Raw genomic sequence first — 15,769 nt, 5'->3', positions numbered from 1 at the left:
TCTGGTCAAACCGAGTCGATCCGAACCCGATTATTATTTTTGGATCAGATATCAGATCTAACTTGATTTGACTCGAACCCAAAAATTCTAACAAAAACCTGATTTTTTTCGAGTCGGACAGACTCGGGTTGAAAGACCTGATCCTATTTTAACACCCCTTGTGCCAAGCAGATTTCCCTTCTCTGCACTGCGTATGCTATTGCTTATAGAAAATAGAGATGTGGGTAGTTTAGTGATATAAATAAATTGAGTAGATCGGATGTCAAATTATTTTAATTTTAGCTGAGTAAAACTTATTCAGAAATAACTCGATCGATTAAAAATATAATTTTTGTTTGACTAAGATATTGATATATAATCTTCCAATTTTAATTTGTTTTAAAATAGAGATACCTGCACAAGTAAGCTTGTGTAAATATATATATTTTTTTGTAAGTGACCTCCAAAATTTCATACAATTACAAGAGGTTATTTTTGGAAAAAATCGACTCAAGTTAGTTTTTGAACGTCTAAATTAAAATATTTTATTTAATGATCTTCGACGTGAAAAAAAATGATATTATCATAAAACCTCAGTAATATGTAGAAACTCGAGTGATGGATGTAAAGTGAGTGGTGTCGAGATGTAAAACTCTCCTGTTAAGATCCAACAGCCAAATTTAAACTTGGCTCCCTTAAAACCAAAAATTAGACAGTAGATGCATTTCTACGGTGAGGATGTTACTCCGTTCAAGCATCGAAATAACCGGGACTAACTATTCGGACATGGAGTAACAGTGTCGTTGACGATTTTCATTATTTTGACAGAATCAAAGGATAAAACGTGCATATCACAGACAAGCCATTGCAAACTCCACCATTAAATCGTCCACTTCTCCTCGTTTCTTATTGAGTCAACATCAACATTCAATTTTCATCATTGTTAATTTATTCATCACTAACATTTTTCTTTCATTTTTTTAATCAAAAGAATGCAATCAACATCAGTTGTTTTTTCACGCAACTACATTCAAGTTTCATACTATAGCATCAACAATAAAATATCATGTAATGCCAAATTTTACTTCGGTTTTATTCAGTAAGAATCAGCAGTTGAAAAGTCAGATGCGGCGGGGTATCTGAAAAAAAACCATCTATTTGTTTTTATTAAAAAAACACATTGAATTTACAGATATACATGAAAATCAGTGCAGGTGGAATTCCGAAAAAACCTTTTGGTTTCTTGGTTTTTTGGGTATTGGGTTTTAGTTTACTGGAATTTTTTAAGTCAAATGAAGGCCATTTTGTGAGGTTTTTAGTACGTATATTATATTATGTGTGACTAGAACGCGGTTTAAAGAAACAGTCTTTGTTGTATATTTTGTGCATTATTACGCAAGAACACTCTTTTCAGACCTTTATCTCTTTGCTTGCTTTTTAAATTTCTTCATTTTTTTATTCACAACTTTCTGGTTATTTTGCATTAGTGGGCAGGACTGAGTCAACTAGGTTTTTAAGAAGATGATTTTCAAGAAATTTGTGCTACTGACAGTTCTTGGTGTTGGGATCAGTACGTTTTGTTGAAAAAAATTGTGGGTTTTATTTAGTTTTTTGATGCAATGGAAGGGCTATGGAGATCTCGAAGTTGTCTCCTGTTGGCATTAGCTATTGGCTCTATGTATCTGCTGAACTTACGTTTTTGCTGCTCTCTCAATGATGAAGGTTACTTTAATTTTACTTCGTTTTAATTTTCTTTAGGTTTTTGGTTGCCCCGAAGTGGAGATGTAGGAATCAGTGCTTAAAATGGAGTTCTTCATTTTCTTTGTGTTGTTAGGTTTGGCCTTGCTGAGGATTAAAGAGAAAGTGTTGAGTGATCCATATGGGGCTCTGTCAAATTGGAAAGGTGAAGTTGGAGTGGAGAATCCGTGTTCTTGGGTTGGAGTTGGATGCTCTGAAGGATATGTTGTAGCTTTGTAAGTTAAATGTTTTCCAAATTGTTCTCTTTTAGCCGATTTAGAATTGATGATATAAAATATTGCTATTCTGTATGGAGGAGTTCTTTTCTGGTAGTCTTTTGCCAATGGCTTTTGATTAGATGTATCTCATAATTTTATTGGATTCACAAGAATGATTTTCCCAAAAAAAGCTGAAAAAAGATGAACGCTGTTAGCTGGCTTTGTAACATGAAGTTATCTCCACCTTATCGTATTGAATTACTTGTAATTTCGGAAGGCTAAGGTTGTAGGAGTGTGACATGATGGAAAGTTGTTGGAAAGCTCCACCTAGAAGTTCCATGTTGTGTTGCAATTTTTTAAGTCATAAGAATACCTAATATGTTATTTAGTGAATTGATTATGTTCAATTGATGAACACCTTGTTGGGTTATTTAGAGAATTAATCATTATTTAGATTATGTGAAATTTAGGGATAAATTCTTCGTGTGTGGGTTTTTGAGAAATGCTGTTTTTAACTAACAATTTTTGGCAACACGGCATTTTCCTTGGTATACTATCAAAAGGAGCTGATGACCTTTGTGAACATTTGGTGGAAACTGAAATTTCTTGATCCTATTATCTGCAGGAACCTGAAAGATCTACGTCTAACTGGTACTCTGGCACCTGATATAGGGAACCTGGTTCATGTGAAATATATGTAAGTTACACTCAATTGATTTTTATCGGGTTATATCCAAATTATTTTTTGATGAATTGCTTATAACTGAGAATTCCTTGCAGAATTTTGCGAAATAATTCTCTTTCTGGTGTCATCCCCATAGAGATTGCAAATTTAATACAATTGGAGCTTTTAGACCTTGGATATAATAACTTCAGTGGACGGCTTCCTTGTCATCATTGCGACAAATTCTCGACGGGACTTCTGTAAGTTTGCGACAGCCGACAGGGCTTCCTCTATCTTTGTCTAAAACACCTTTTTGGTGGTCATAATATTGTTTGATTTTTGTTACTTTAGTTTAGTGGACAACAATGAGCTCCTTGACAGAATGCATCCCAAAATTTATGAACTTAAAAATTTATCTGAAGTTCAAGTTGAGGACAACCTTTTATCCACTGCTGCACAGATGGTATCTTGCAATGGTCTGCTAGTCTCGTGGTAAATTTTCTCGGCATTATTAATTCTATCTATGGAGATGGTTTTATATTTAGGTCCTGTTCTTTCAAGTAGATTGTTGGAAAAAAAAACCCTTTCTTATTTATATGTTACTTGACTGTCTGATAATATCCAGGATTTCCCCCTTTCTAGTGAGTTGCCCTTGTCAGTGACTCAAACTTTTGGTTTTTGGGCTGTTTTGTTTTTTAAGAAAACAGGGAACGAGGGGTGTTAAGGTGGACCCCAATATATGACATAGCAAAAGTCTTAGTATATCATATATTATATAAAGGAAAAATACTAATGTGATAGATACAAGGTGAAAGGAAAGGATGTCTGAGTGGATGTTCAACTATTTGAGAAATCTAAGAAAAATTGCCTCAAACCATGTATACTCGATTTCCAAGACTTGCTGTCTACAAATGTGAATCCCTAGACAAATTTCTTGCAAAATTCTTTTTGTACCCTCCGACCAAATATGTTCGCCTATTGCTCTGAAAATGCTCGTGTCAAAGAAACCACAAATGTATACCCGATAATACTAAGAAGAAAATTCTTTTTGGTTCTTCCTTTTCTCGTGTCCATATTTCAATCTTGATCAGGACTCAAAGCTTTTCTTACTCCTTTTTTAAGTTCATTGATCATTATCTTTACAGGAATTCAGAGGAAACAAAAGATGTGACAAGGCGAAAATTATTACGAACGCCGGCTTTTAGACCTTTTTTCCTATCTCCGCCTCCACCAGTATCAGTACCTCCTCCCCCTCGCCCTTTTCGGTCCCCACGTGATATAGCTCCTTCTCCATCTCCATCTCCATCTCCACCACGTGTGCTAGTTGTACCATCCCTGTTACCTTCTCCAGATATACAGGTATCTCCACCTTCACTGGCCACCCCTGCTGAAAAACCTATTGCATCTAGTCAAATTTCCTGGATGAGTAGTCATCGGGCTCTGGTACTTTCAGCATTTGTTGGAGGTCCTTTGTTGATTCTTTTGTTGATAGGCGGCATCTTATTTTTTCGTTTCAACAAGATGGCTACTGTAAATCCGTGGAGAACAGGATTAAGTGGACAACTTCAGAAGGCATTTGTGACTGGTAACTTTTGTTTTTTACTCTTACACTTTGACATTGTTTTTACTCTATAATGCAATTATACTTATACTTTCTTTGGTGCTTTTTAGGGGTCCCAAACCTTAAAAGATCTGAACTTGTGGCTGCCTGTGAAGATTTCAGCAATGTTATTGGTTCTTCATCAGTATGTAATCTGTACAAGGGTACATTATCTAATGGAGTAGAAATAGCAGTCATTTCTATTGCAGTGGCATCTGCAAAGGAATGGTCAAATAGTCTAGAATCCAACTTCAGGAAAAAGGTACCTTTGGAACCTCCGATTCTGAGATTATGTTACCTTCTACATATTTCGATATTAATTCGGGATCATTGGGAACTAGTGTTGTACCAAACTTATTGTATGGAAGTATATTATCACGGCTTAATGTATTCGCTGCATCTTGTTCTTGTTTCCTTTTCCAGTAAATAATATTATTTGCTTTTCAGTTGCAGATTGACACTCTATCGAAAGTGAATCACAAAAATTTTGTGTGCTTACTTGGATATTGTGTGGAAGAGGAGCCTTTCACAAGAATGATGGTCTTTGAATATGCCCCCAATGGAACTCTTTTTGAGCATTTACACAGTAAGTATTAAATTGTTTTCTTAAATTCGTGTTATTATATTTGCACCCATTTTTCCTAGTGTTGTTTTCATGTAGATTATAAATTTTGCAACTAATGCATTCTATTTTATGAAGATTTCTGTGTTCTATATATTGAGTCCATCTGCTCATTATGAGGCAGTATGTAGTGGAAAAAATCAGAAGTGGCCAATAGTTAGTCTGAGTAGGGGAACCTTTTGTATTCTGTGAAACCTTCGTATTTTGAAAAAATTTCATGTGGGGACATTGGTTCTATTCCATTACACGATAATTGCTACTCTTGATTAAGTAACTACTGCCTTTTGTAGTATGTTTTCTTTCAAACCTCATTCCATAAAATCAACCAATTCTTGTGGATTTTTCAGTAAGAGAAGCGGAACACTTGGACTGGGCTACTCGACTGAGAATAGCTATGGGAGTCGCATACTGTCTTGAGCACATGCACCAATTGACACCTCCATTAGCTCACAGGAACTTGACGTCATCGTCCGTGTATTTAACCGAAGATTATGCTGGCAAAGTGTCAGACTTTATCTACCAAAATGAAGGAAATTTAGACGGGATTGAACCCAATACACAGAGTAATGTCTACAGTTTTGGTGTCGTACTATTTGAAATGATGACTGGTAGGCTACCATACTCGGTTGGTGGTGAGTCACTCGAGAACTGGGGATCTGATTATCTCCGAGTTCAACCTCTAAGAGAAATCGTCGATCCGACTTTAAGAACTTATCATGAAGAACAACTTCAACTGGTTGGTAATGTGATCAAAATGTGTACTAATCAGGATCCTAGGCGAAGGCCTTCCATGAAAGAAGTGTGCCTAATGTTGAGGGAGGTAACGAATATTGGACCTGATGGAGCTATACCGAAAGTTTCGCATCTTTGGTGGGCAGAGCTTGAGATTCTGTCAACTGAGGCTAATTGAAATTTGTGAAGTGGTTTCCCTTGGATTTTCTTGATTGTAAATCAAATGTTGCTAGTGTTTGTTGATGATGTACGAAGGTGGGAAGTGTATGTAAATGAAGTTGGTGGGAAATGTTTAGTTTTAGTAAATTTTGATATTTCTGTGTTATCTTTGCTATGATAAATATAATATGTAGGCAATTGCTTTGGAATGTAATGAACGTCAGATTCCAAGGGCAAAGCTATGTCCTTTTTTATGTTTGCTATTTATTTGAAAAGAGTACTTTTTCTTGATCATTCAAAATTGGTTTTTATCATCAATTCTGTATTCTTGCCTTTTTATTGCATCGGGTTGGGAACAATGATAAAAACTCATAAAAATACTATATTTTCAATGACTACTGTAAATAATAATGTTGGGTTTTTCAGTAGTCCCCTATAAGTAGTATCTCAATTCCTAATCCAAAGGTTAAGAAACGGTGACGTGTATTTTTCACTTGAGCCGATATATTGCATTATATGACAAAGAATATGATCTCTTTGTAAACGTTGTTGATTAATACATAGGACAAATTCTTGGGATATGCTTGGTACGAGAGAATAAAGTGAGAATATGATGAACATTTTCATCTCATTTCTTGTAATAATAAACAAGAATCAATACAGAATTTTATTTACTCAAATAAGAATCTTTCAGAGATTGGTACTTTAAAAGTTTCTCTGAAAAATAGTTTGATTATATTGTTTCAGAATTTTATAAATATTGTGAAACCCAGAATAAATTAATACATTTTGTTCCTTGGTTTTTTAAAACATTTATTATAGATTATATTTTTATTCTAGAAAGGAATTATAAACTTTCTTCTGGACAGATTCAAAAATCTGTTTATCATCCTCAACATTCTTTTATTATAGAAAAAAATAATAAAATTTTAAATTTTAATGCCTTTTCAAAATTATTTGATAATGATATGTTACAAATAACTGTTAAACATATTAATCAGATAATTGAAAAACAAAATTATACAAATTTATATCTTACGATAATAGGAGAGGAAATAGTTTCTCTTAAAGATCGTATTGATAAAATAATTCTAGCTATTAATCGGATTAAACCAGATGTTCATATACAGTAAAGAAGAAACTAATATAGCTTCTATAGCTATTTCTTCTATTCAATCTCCTCCAAACATAAAAGATTTTAAATTTAAATATCCTGTTTCTGATATAGAAAATTATTAGAAGAAAATTTAAAAATCTTAATTTAAATACTCTTAATGAAGAGTTTGAAAATATAGATAATCATTCTGATGAAGAGATTAATAAAATTAAATGGGCAGATAAACCTACCCAAAATAAATATTATTATAATAGACCTACTCTCATGGATGTTCTTATAGAAGAACAAGAATACATTTTTGCTAATACCTATAATGAGAAAAGTATTTATGAATGGAATATTGATGAGTTTAGTGATAAGCAAATTTATAATACTGCTCACAGAATGCTTATGTATAGTACTGTATGTAAAACTTCAAGCAATAATGATAAAAATATTGCTAAAATGATTATATCAAGATTTATTGGTCAACTTAAAGGTTGGTGGGATAATTAATTAAATCTATCCCAAAAAGAAGATATTATAAATTCAATAAAAATTGAGAATAATATTGTGACGTCCCGAAATTTGAGATTCACATGAACCACGTGCGTGCAAGTTATTAAATTCCTTATGTATTTTATTAAATGGTTTTCATGCATGCTTAATTCATTGATTTGGGTTTTAATTCACGATTTAAGAATTTGCATTATTTTAATATTTATGTTTAATTGGTGCACGTTAAAATACTTTTCGAGTTTCATGTTTCAGGCGATTATTCGAGGCGGGATCGAGGAAAAGACCGGTGACGATTTTTAGCAATTTAAAGTGTGGTATTTTATTTTAAGTCAAGAGTGGGGCATTTTAAATAATTTATTAAGTTTTTAGTATTTTAAAAGCCTTATTTATGTATTTAGGAATTGTAGAGTTTGAAACTTTTAAAATTAGCATTTTTGTGTGTGTTATTTGAATTAAGGAGTTTATTTGAAATTAGTGTGTATTTTATTTCTAAGGAAGTGATGAGCTAGTGTGGGTTAACTTTTAATTATTGGTTAAATTATTTTTAAACAATATTTTAATCCCCTAATCTAGCCACACACACACACTACACGACTTTCACACTTTTACACACACACACACACCGATACACACACACACTCACACACATTCAGAATTTTATTATTTTGAAAGAGTGAAACCTAGGGTTCCTCAAGCTAGAGCAGCCGCCCCTTCCCTCTTCGATTTCCAGCAACTTTTCGTGTGTTTCCTTTGAGGATTTTAGTGCCCCGTTCGTCCCGGATCAACCTCGCATCCCTCTCCGCTTCGGTATCGTCGTCACGGTATTTTTGAATATCAAAAGGCACGTATATTCTGTTCTTTCTGCATCGATCTTGTCATAGTATGCGTTGTGTATTTTTATGCGTGAAAATTTATGTATGACGTTTGTCGTTTGAGCGGAAACTGATTTGAATGCGTTTGAAATACTTTTTAGATCTGAAATCTCGTAACTTGCTGTTCCTCTCGAAACTGCGATTTTTCCGTCGAGAATTTGAGATAACTTTCAACTACAAAATTGTAGAACTTTTCGATAGCTTCGTTTTAATATAAAATTCGAGATTTTTTGATGAAAATTGAGTGAGTTATGACGTTTTTCGTGGGACTGCTCAAGCTGCGACTTTTATGTAAAATGTGTTCTTGAAGTTATTTGTTGCAGGCTTCGTTGGACATCGCCGGGCTTGTGCTACTGCATTTATATATGTTACGAGATGTATTTAGGTGTTATTTGGTGGTTCGTTCGGGTCGGGTTTGGCTTGGGATGTAATAGAAGTCGTAGGAAGCGAAACGATGCCTAATTACGAGTTATTGTTGTGTTGGAATTAATTGTTGATGCTTAGGGACGTTTGGGGCGTTTTTATGGGTTTGAATCAATGTAATAACATCCTAGGATGAGTCTAGAGGTGTTGGTTCATGATCCTTAGGCTTGGATTGAAAGGGTGAATGAATAAGTTATTGAATTTTCGTGAGTTTTCAAGTCCAGTGCCTACCCGGACCCCTACACGGAGTCCGTGTCCGTTTTCCTTCAAAAATACGAAATTCCAGAGCCTACCCGGACCCGTACACGGACCCCTACACGGGGTCCGTGTACACCCTTTTTGGAAAAAAAAAAAAAAAAAAAAAAATTTAAAAAAAAAAAATTTTTTTTTTTTATTTTTATTTTTTTTTTTAGGATTTGCTTCGGGGTTCTATATCATGGTTTAGCACCATGGTTAAAATTTATCTATGTATAAATATAGGATTTGTTTTGTGGTTTTACGTCATGGTTTAGTACGATGATTAAACGAGGTCAAGCCAGGAGCGAACTAGAATGTCCTAAGCTATTTATTCACTTTGGTGGTGAGCTCGAGTACCTACGTCTAAGTAATGCAAGTTAAGTATGAAATTCACGTTAGTAAGTAGCAGCAACGGCCCCAGTCGAAGTCCAACGAATCCCTCAACGCCAAGTAAGTATGTTGACGTGCAAGAAAACATTTTTTTAGTTTTTGAGGTATGCTAAATGTCTTGTGACCAAATTATGTTAGGATTGGAAAGCGTTAAATTATGAACGGGGACCAATCCGCCCGTTAAATTATGAACGGGTTAGATCGTGGTTGGGAAGCGTTAAATTATGAACGTGGATCAACTGGCCTGTTAAATTATGAACAGGGATCTTATGTATGCGGCAGCGGATACGTCCCTGTCAGCCCAGTACTGTGGTATAGTCTGATCAGGCTCATTTATGTTACGGGTCACTTGCTTTGAAACATCCTCTACGCAAAATGATGAAGTTATGTATGTTAAAGTATGTTCAAGTATGCAGCATGTTTATGAAAAGTTTAAGTTATGGCACGTCGAAGTATGTATGTACGTATGTTCAAGTTTATTATGCAAGTTCAAGTTCCAAGTATGTATGTCATATTTTCAAGTTACATGTGGTTTTATTACGTATTACTCGTTATTTCCTGTTTATACGGGTTGAGTCTTTAGACTCACTAGACTTGATCGATGCAGGTGACTATGTTGAGGAGACGGGAGGTGATGACCAAGGGGCAGGCTTGGGCTGAGTGGCAGGCTAAACCCGAGGACCGCAAGTTTATGTTTATGCAAATTTTTAAAATACTCTGATGTTTTGATTTGAACGTGAGACGATTTGAGACAGTTTATTTTAGCAAAATTTTATTGGTAACGGATGATTGTGAGATTTATTTTTATGAATGTTGAGTGACGACCGTATGAATGTTTTATTTAAGAAAATTTTTAATTTTTCTGCAAATTTTAAGTAGTGTAAAATACGGTACGTTACAGTTAGTATCAGAGCGGTGTTCTTGTAAAGGGTTATGCCTACTGCCAGTCGCAAGAAGCTCTCGAAGTCACACCTCAAGTCTGTAAGTTTTAAAGTTTTAAAGTCTTTTAAGTAGTAAGCATGAAGTCATGATTTCGGCATGTGCATGTTTTAATTCTATCACATGTATGTTTATATGACATACGTTTTGGAGTACGGGTTTGCATGTCGTTATGAGTTGAGAATGGGTCTTTAAAATTTTTATGCATGTTACGACATGAAATGAAAAACTATTTAATTTTCTTGCACGCTGGTGTGGTGGAATTGGACATGAGTAAGAATTTTGCTTTTGGGCGTTAGAAAAAGTTGTAAATGATTTTTCTATATTAATTTTTGGATAGTAGTACTGATGTTAGACTAGTGAGTCATAAGTTAAATTTGACAATTACGAATGCTTTTGGGGATTTGATTTTGAGTGCAAAGAATTTTAAGGTTAATGAGGTTAAGTCGAAAAAAAAATTTATGGGTACGAAGATGCAAATTTCAAAGAGTTGTAGGGCCAAAAATATAAATCGTGGGAACTTTAAGGACCAAATTGCAAATTTCGAAATTTTTGAGGATTGAGTTCGAACTTTTAAGGAACACTTGAGTACGATCAGTAGCTTTTCGAGGTTATGGAATTGATTTTGGGTTTAATAAGATTAAAATTATTGAACTTTGTGTTACGAGAAATCTATAAGATGGAATTAGGAACGCCAACAACTTATGGGTAATTGTAAAATTTTTGTACTTTAGGACAACTGGATTAAATGTTCGAGGAAATTAAGAATTTATGCTACAATTTTATGAAATTGAGAGAACTAGTTTAGCGGTAAGTGATAACTGAATGGTTTAAATGATAGGAATTCTCGAGGATTTAAGCTCAAAGGATTTATTAGAACCTTGAAGTATCTGGGTTATAATATTATAAGAAATGGTGATAAAGGGGATTGTAAGACGAATTGACATTGGGCTCGAAAAGTTAAGCGCTAGCGAAATTAATGTTGCGGCAAATTTAAAAATTCCGGGTGATAACGATTTGAGGTAAAGTTGATCGTTTAGCTCAGTTATAAGAGTAGACATTGAGTTAGCGAAATTTTCTTGGGAACTTAAGTCTATGTGTCATAAGTTTTAGTCATGATTGTAATAGTTAAGCTTGTACCTTTGTTGGAATTTGATTTTCTAGAAGGTTGGGTATGGTTGATGATTAGGTTATTTAATAGACGACGCATGTAAGAATTGAGGTAGACATCTTGTCTTGGGAATTTTTGTAGGTTATTAAGAAACTTGAGAATAAGTGAAGATGTGTGTTGGAATTATGTTATCCAAAACTATTTGGACTGCGTAAGGTTGAATTTCAAATTTAAGGGATATTTGCTCATACGGAATTTTTGGGTGAAATAAAAACAAAAGGGAATTAGTGGTGTTCAACATGAGTTATCAATGAAGGAATATTAAGATTTTTATTGAGTAAGAAATCTACAAGCTTGATATAGGGATTCTAGAATTCTATGGTTTATAAGTGAATTTGATTTATTAGAGTTAGTCTAAAGCTAATATGGGATAACTTATTAAGTTTTATACGCTAGAATTAATTAAGCATTGAGGATACTTAAGAATGCGACATTTGTTTCAATGAGGAAGGCTCAAGTGTCTTAGGCTTTAACTATATTGTAATTGTGAAGAAAATAGTTTAAGCTTGTGATTGATGCTAGAAAGTTTTTCTTATTTAAGGAGAGGATCGATATTTTATATTTGGGACGTACTCGTAAATAGCTAAGTTATGTAAGTTTGTATCGTAAGGTAAATATTCGATTCAGGGATTGTAGGCCAATATTAACATATGGAATTAAGATAAGGTGTATCTTTTAAGTGTATTGCCGAGGATAGAAGTTGATCAGTAACCTTAGGTGCTAAGAGTTCTTAAGTTGAACTGCATAAATGCTAATGTAATAGGTCGTTGACATTACAGGTATAGTATAAAGAAGGTAAGATACGATAAGTTTGAACCTCCATTTCTAATATTGGGAACGACGAGAAAAGTCAGAATTCGAGGTCGTAGTAAAGTAAACTAAGTTACCATAAGCCGTTTAAGTTGTATTTCGCAAACGAGGTTTTTGGTAGGCAATTTAATTAGGATTGAAGAGACGTAAGGACAACATAAAGCTTAATTTATCAGAGTAGCGCAGCGGTAGCGTGGATTGTTGGGATACTAGAATTAAGAATCTAACTTTTGGATTATCGAGGATAAGCGAATTTCAGGGACGAAATTCAAATTAAGAGGGATAGATTGTGACGTCCCGAAATTTGAGATTCACATGAACCACGTGCGTGCAAGTTATTAAATTCCTTATGTATTTTATTAAATGGTTTTCATGCATGCTTAATTCATTGATTTGGGTTTTAATTCACGATTTAAGAATTTGCATTATTTTAATATTTATGTTTAATTGGTGCATGTTAAAATACTTTTCGAGTTTCATGTTTCAGGCGATTATTCGAGGCGGGATCGAGGAAAAGACCGGTGACGATTTTTAGCAATTTAAAGTGTGGTATTTTATTTTAAGTCAAGAGTGGGGCATTTTAAATAATTTATTAAGTTTTTAGTATTTTAAAAGCCTTATTTATGTATTTAGGAATTGTAGAGTTTGAAACTTTTAAAATTAGCATTTTTGTGTGTGTTATTTGAATTAAGGAGTTTATTTGAAATTAGTGTGTATTTTATTTCTAAGGAAGTGATGAGCTAGTGTGGGTTAACTTTTAATTATTGGTTAAATTATTTTTAAACAATATTTTAATCCCCTAATCTAGCCACACACACACACTACACGACTTTCACACTTTTACACACACACACACCGATACACACACACACTCACACACATTCAGAATTTTATTATTTTGAAAGAGTGAAACCTAGGGTTCCTCAAGCTAGAGCAGCCGCCCCTTCCCTCTTCGATTTCCAGCAACTTTTCGTGTGTTTCCTTTGAGGATTTTAGTGCCCCGTTCGTCCCGGATCAACCTCGCATCCCTCTCCGCTTCGGTATCGTCGTCACGGTATTTTTGAATATCAAAAGGCACGTATATTCTGTTCTTTCTGCATCGATCTTGTCATAGTATGCGTTGTGTATTTTTATGCGTGAAAATTTATGTATGACGTTCGTCGTTTGAGCGGAAACTGATTTGAATGCGTTTGAAATACTTTTTAGATCTGAAATCTCGTAACTTGCTGTTCCTCTCGAAACTGCGATTTTTCCGTCGAGAATTTGAGATAACTTTCAACTAAAAAATTGTAGAACTTTTCGATAGCTTCGTTTTAATATAAAATTCGAGATTTTTGGATGAAAATTGAGTGAGTTATGACGTTTTTCGTGGGACTGCTCAAGCTGCGACTTTTATGTAAAATGTGTTCTTGAAGTTATTTGTTGCAGGCTTCGTTGGACATCGCCGGGCTTGTGCTACTGCATTTATATATGTTACGAGATGTATTTAGGTGTTATTTGGTGGTTCGTTCGGGTCGGGTTTGGCTTGGGATGTAATAGAAGTCGTAGGAAGCGAAACGATGTCTAATTACGAGTTATTGTTGTGTTGGAATTAATTGTTGATGCTTAGGGACGTTTGGGGCGTTTTTATGGGTTTGAATCAATGTAATAACATCCTAGGATGAGTCTAGAGGTGTTGGTTCATGATCCTTAGGCTTGGATTGAAAGGGTGAATGAATAAGTTATTGAATTTTCGTGAGTTTTCAAGTCCAGTGCCTACCCGGACCCCTTCCCGGACCCCTACACGGAGTCCGTGTCCGTTTTCCTTCAAAAATACGAAATTCCAGAGCCTACCCGGACCCGTACACGGACCCCTACACGGGGTCCGTTTTTGGAAAAAAAAAAAAAAAAAATTAAAAAAAAAAATTTTATTTTTTTTATTTTTATTTTTTTTTTAGGATTTGCTTCGGGGTTCTATATCATGGTTTAGCACCATGGTTAAAATTTATCTATGTATAAATATAGGATTTGTTTTGTGGTTTTACGTCATGGTTTAGTACGATGATTAAACGAGGTCAAGCCAGGAGCGAACTAGAATGTCCTAAGCTATTTATTCACTTTGGTGGTGAGCTCGAGTACCTACGTCTAAGTAATGCAAGTTAAGTATGAAATTCACGTTAGTAAGTAGCAGCAACGGCCCCAGTCGAAGTCCAACGAATCCCTCAACGCCAAGTAAGTATGTTGACGTGCAAGAAAACATTTTTTTAGTTTTTGAGGTATGCTAAATGTCTTGTGACCAAATTATGTTAGGATTGGAAAGCGTTAAATTATGAACGGGGACCAATCCGCCCGTTAAATTATGAACGGGTTAGATCGTGGTTGGGAAGCGTTAAATTATGAACGTGGATCAACTGGCCTGTTAAATTATGAACAGGGATCTTATGTATGCGGCAGCGGATACGTCCCTGTCAGCCCAGTACTGTGGTATAGTCTGATCAGGCTCATTTATGTTACGGGTCACTTGCTTTGAAACATCCTCTACGCAAAATGATGAAGTTATGTATGTTAAAGCATGTTCAAGTATGCAGCATGTTTATGAAAAGTTTAAGTTATGGCACGTCGAAGTATGTATGTACGTATGTTCAAGTTTATTATGCAAGTTCAAGTTCCAAGTATGTATGTCATATTTTCAAGTTGCATGTGGTTTTATTACGTATTACTCGTTATTTCCAGTTTATACGGGTTGAGTCTTTATACTCACTAGACTTGATCGATGCAGGTGACTATGTTGAGGAGACGGGAGGTGATGACCAAGGGGCAGGCTTGGGCTGAGTGGCAGGCTAAACCCGAGGACCGCAAGTTTATGTTTATGCAAATTTTTAAAATACTCTGATGTTTTGATTTGAACGTGAGACGATTTGAGACAGTTTATTTTAGCAAAATTTTATTGGTAACGGATGATTGTGAGATTTATTTTTATGAATGTTGAGTGACGACCGTATGAATGTTTTATTTAAGAAAATTTTTAATTTTTCCGCAAATTTTAAGTAGTGTAAAATACGGTACGTTACAAATATTCAATCAGAAAATGTAGTATATTCATTAATAATGACAATGATTGAATATATTACTGATAAATTCACTGATGATAGTGAAAAGATTCGTACTTTATTAATTATTTTAAAATGCAAAACACTTACTGATTTTAGATGGTATAAAGATATCTTTTCATCTCGAATTTATGAGATACCAGATTGTAATAATAGTTTCTGGAAAGCCAAATTTATAGATGGCTTACCTTTTCTATTTGCTGAAAGAATTAGAAAAGTTTTAAGAAAAGATGATATTAATATTCCATATAAAAATTATACTTATGGAAAATTAATTAATATTTGTATTAAAGAGGGTTTAGCTCTCTGTAACGAATTAAAATTAAACAACCAGATTAAAAGATAGAATTTACTTGAGAAAAAACAATTAGGTAAATTTTGTGATCAATTTGGTATGGACTTACCTAATAAAGGTAAGAAGAAAATTAAAGAAAAAGATGAAAAAATATATAGAAAGAAGAGAAATACAAAAATACAAAAATAGAAGAATGTAGAAAATGTAAAAAGCCGTA

General features: G+C 34.2%; 1 protein-coding gene across 1 annotated transcript; it reads left to right on the top strand.

Moving 5' to 3' along the window:
* Positions 1-1,113: 1,113 nt before the first annotated feature.
* LOC140804973 (probable inactive receptor-like protein kinase At3g56050) lies at positions 1,114-5,965 on the top strand. Its single transcript, XM_073161144.1, has 9 exons — positions 1,114-1,701; positions 1,814-1,952; positions 2,560-2,631; positions 2,715-2,858; positions 2,950-3,090; positions 3,744-4,183; positions 4,270-4,460; positions 4,652-4,784; positions 5,168-5,965. Exons 1-9 carry the CDS (start codon positions 1,599-1,601, stop codon positions 5,728-5,730), a joined length of 1,926 nt encoding a protein of 641 aa, XP_073017245.1. The 5' UTR covers positions 1,114-1,598; the 3' UTR covers positions 5,731-5,965.
* Positions 5,966-15,769: the final 9,804 nt, after the last annotated feature.

The sequence above is a fragment of the Primulina eburnea genome, chromosome 11 (genome assembly GCF_022965805.1).
Source record: "Primulina eburnea isolate SZY01 chromosome 11, ASM2296580v1, whole genome shotgun sequence".
NCBI lineage: Eukaryota > Viridiplantae > Streptophyta > Magnoliopsida > Lamiales > Gesneriaceae > Primulina > Primulina eburnea.
The sequence above is the reverse complement of the archived record's forward strand: the minus strand, read 5'-3'. Positions and strand labels throughout refer to the sequence as shown.

Coding starts and splice junctions, on each gene's coding strand:
- LOC140804973 (XM_073161144.1), top strand. CDS start 1,599: ATGGAAGGGCTATGGAGATCTCGAAGTTGTCTCCTGTTGGCATTAGCT. Junction 2,859..2,949: donor AAATTCTCGACGGGACTTCT/GTAAGTTTGCGA, acceptor TTGTTACTTTAG/TTTAGTGGACAACAATGAGC. Junction 3,091..3,743: donor AATGGTCTGCTAGTCTCGTG/GTAAATTTTCTC, acceptor TTATCTTTACAG/GAATTCAGAGGAAACAAAAG.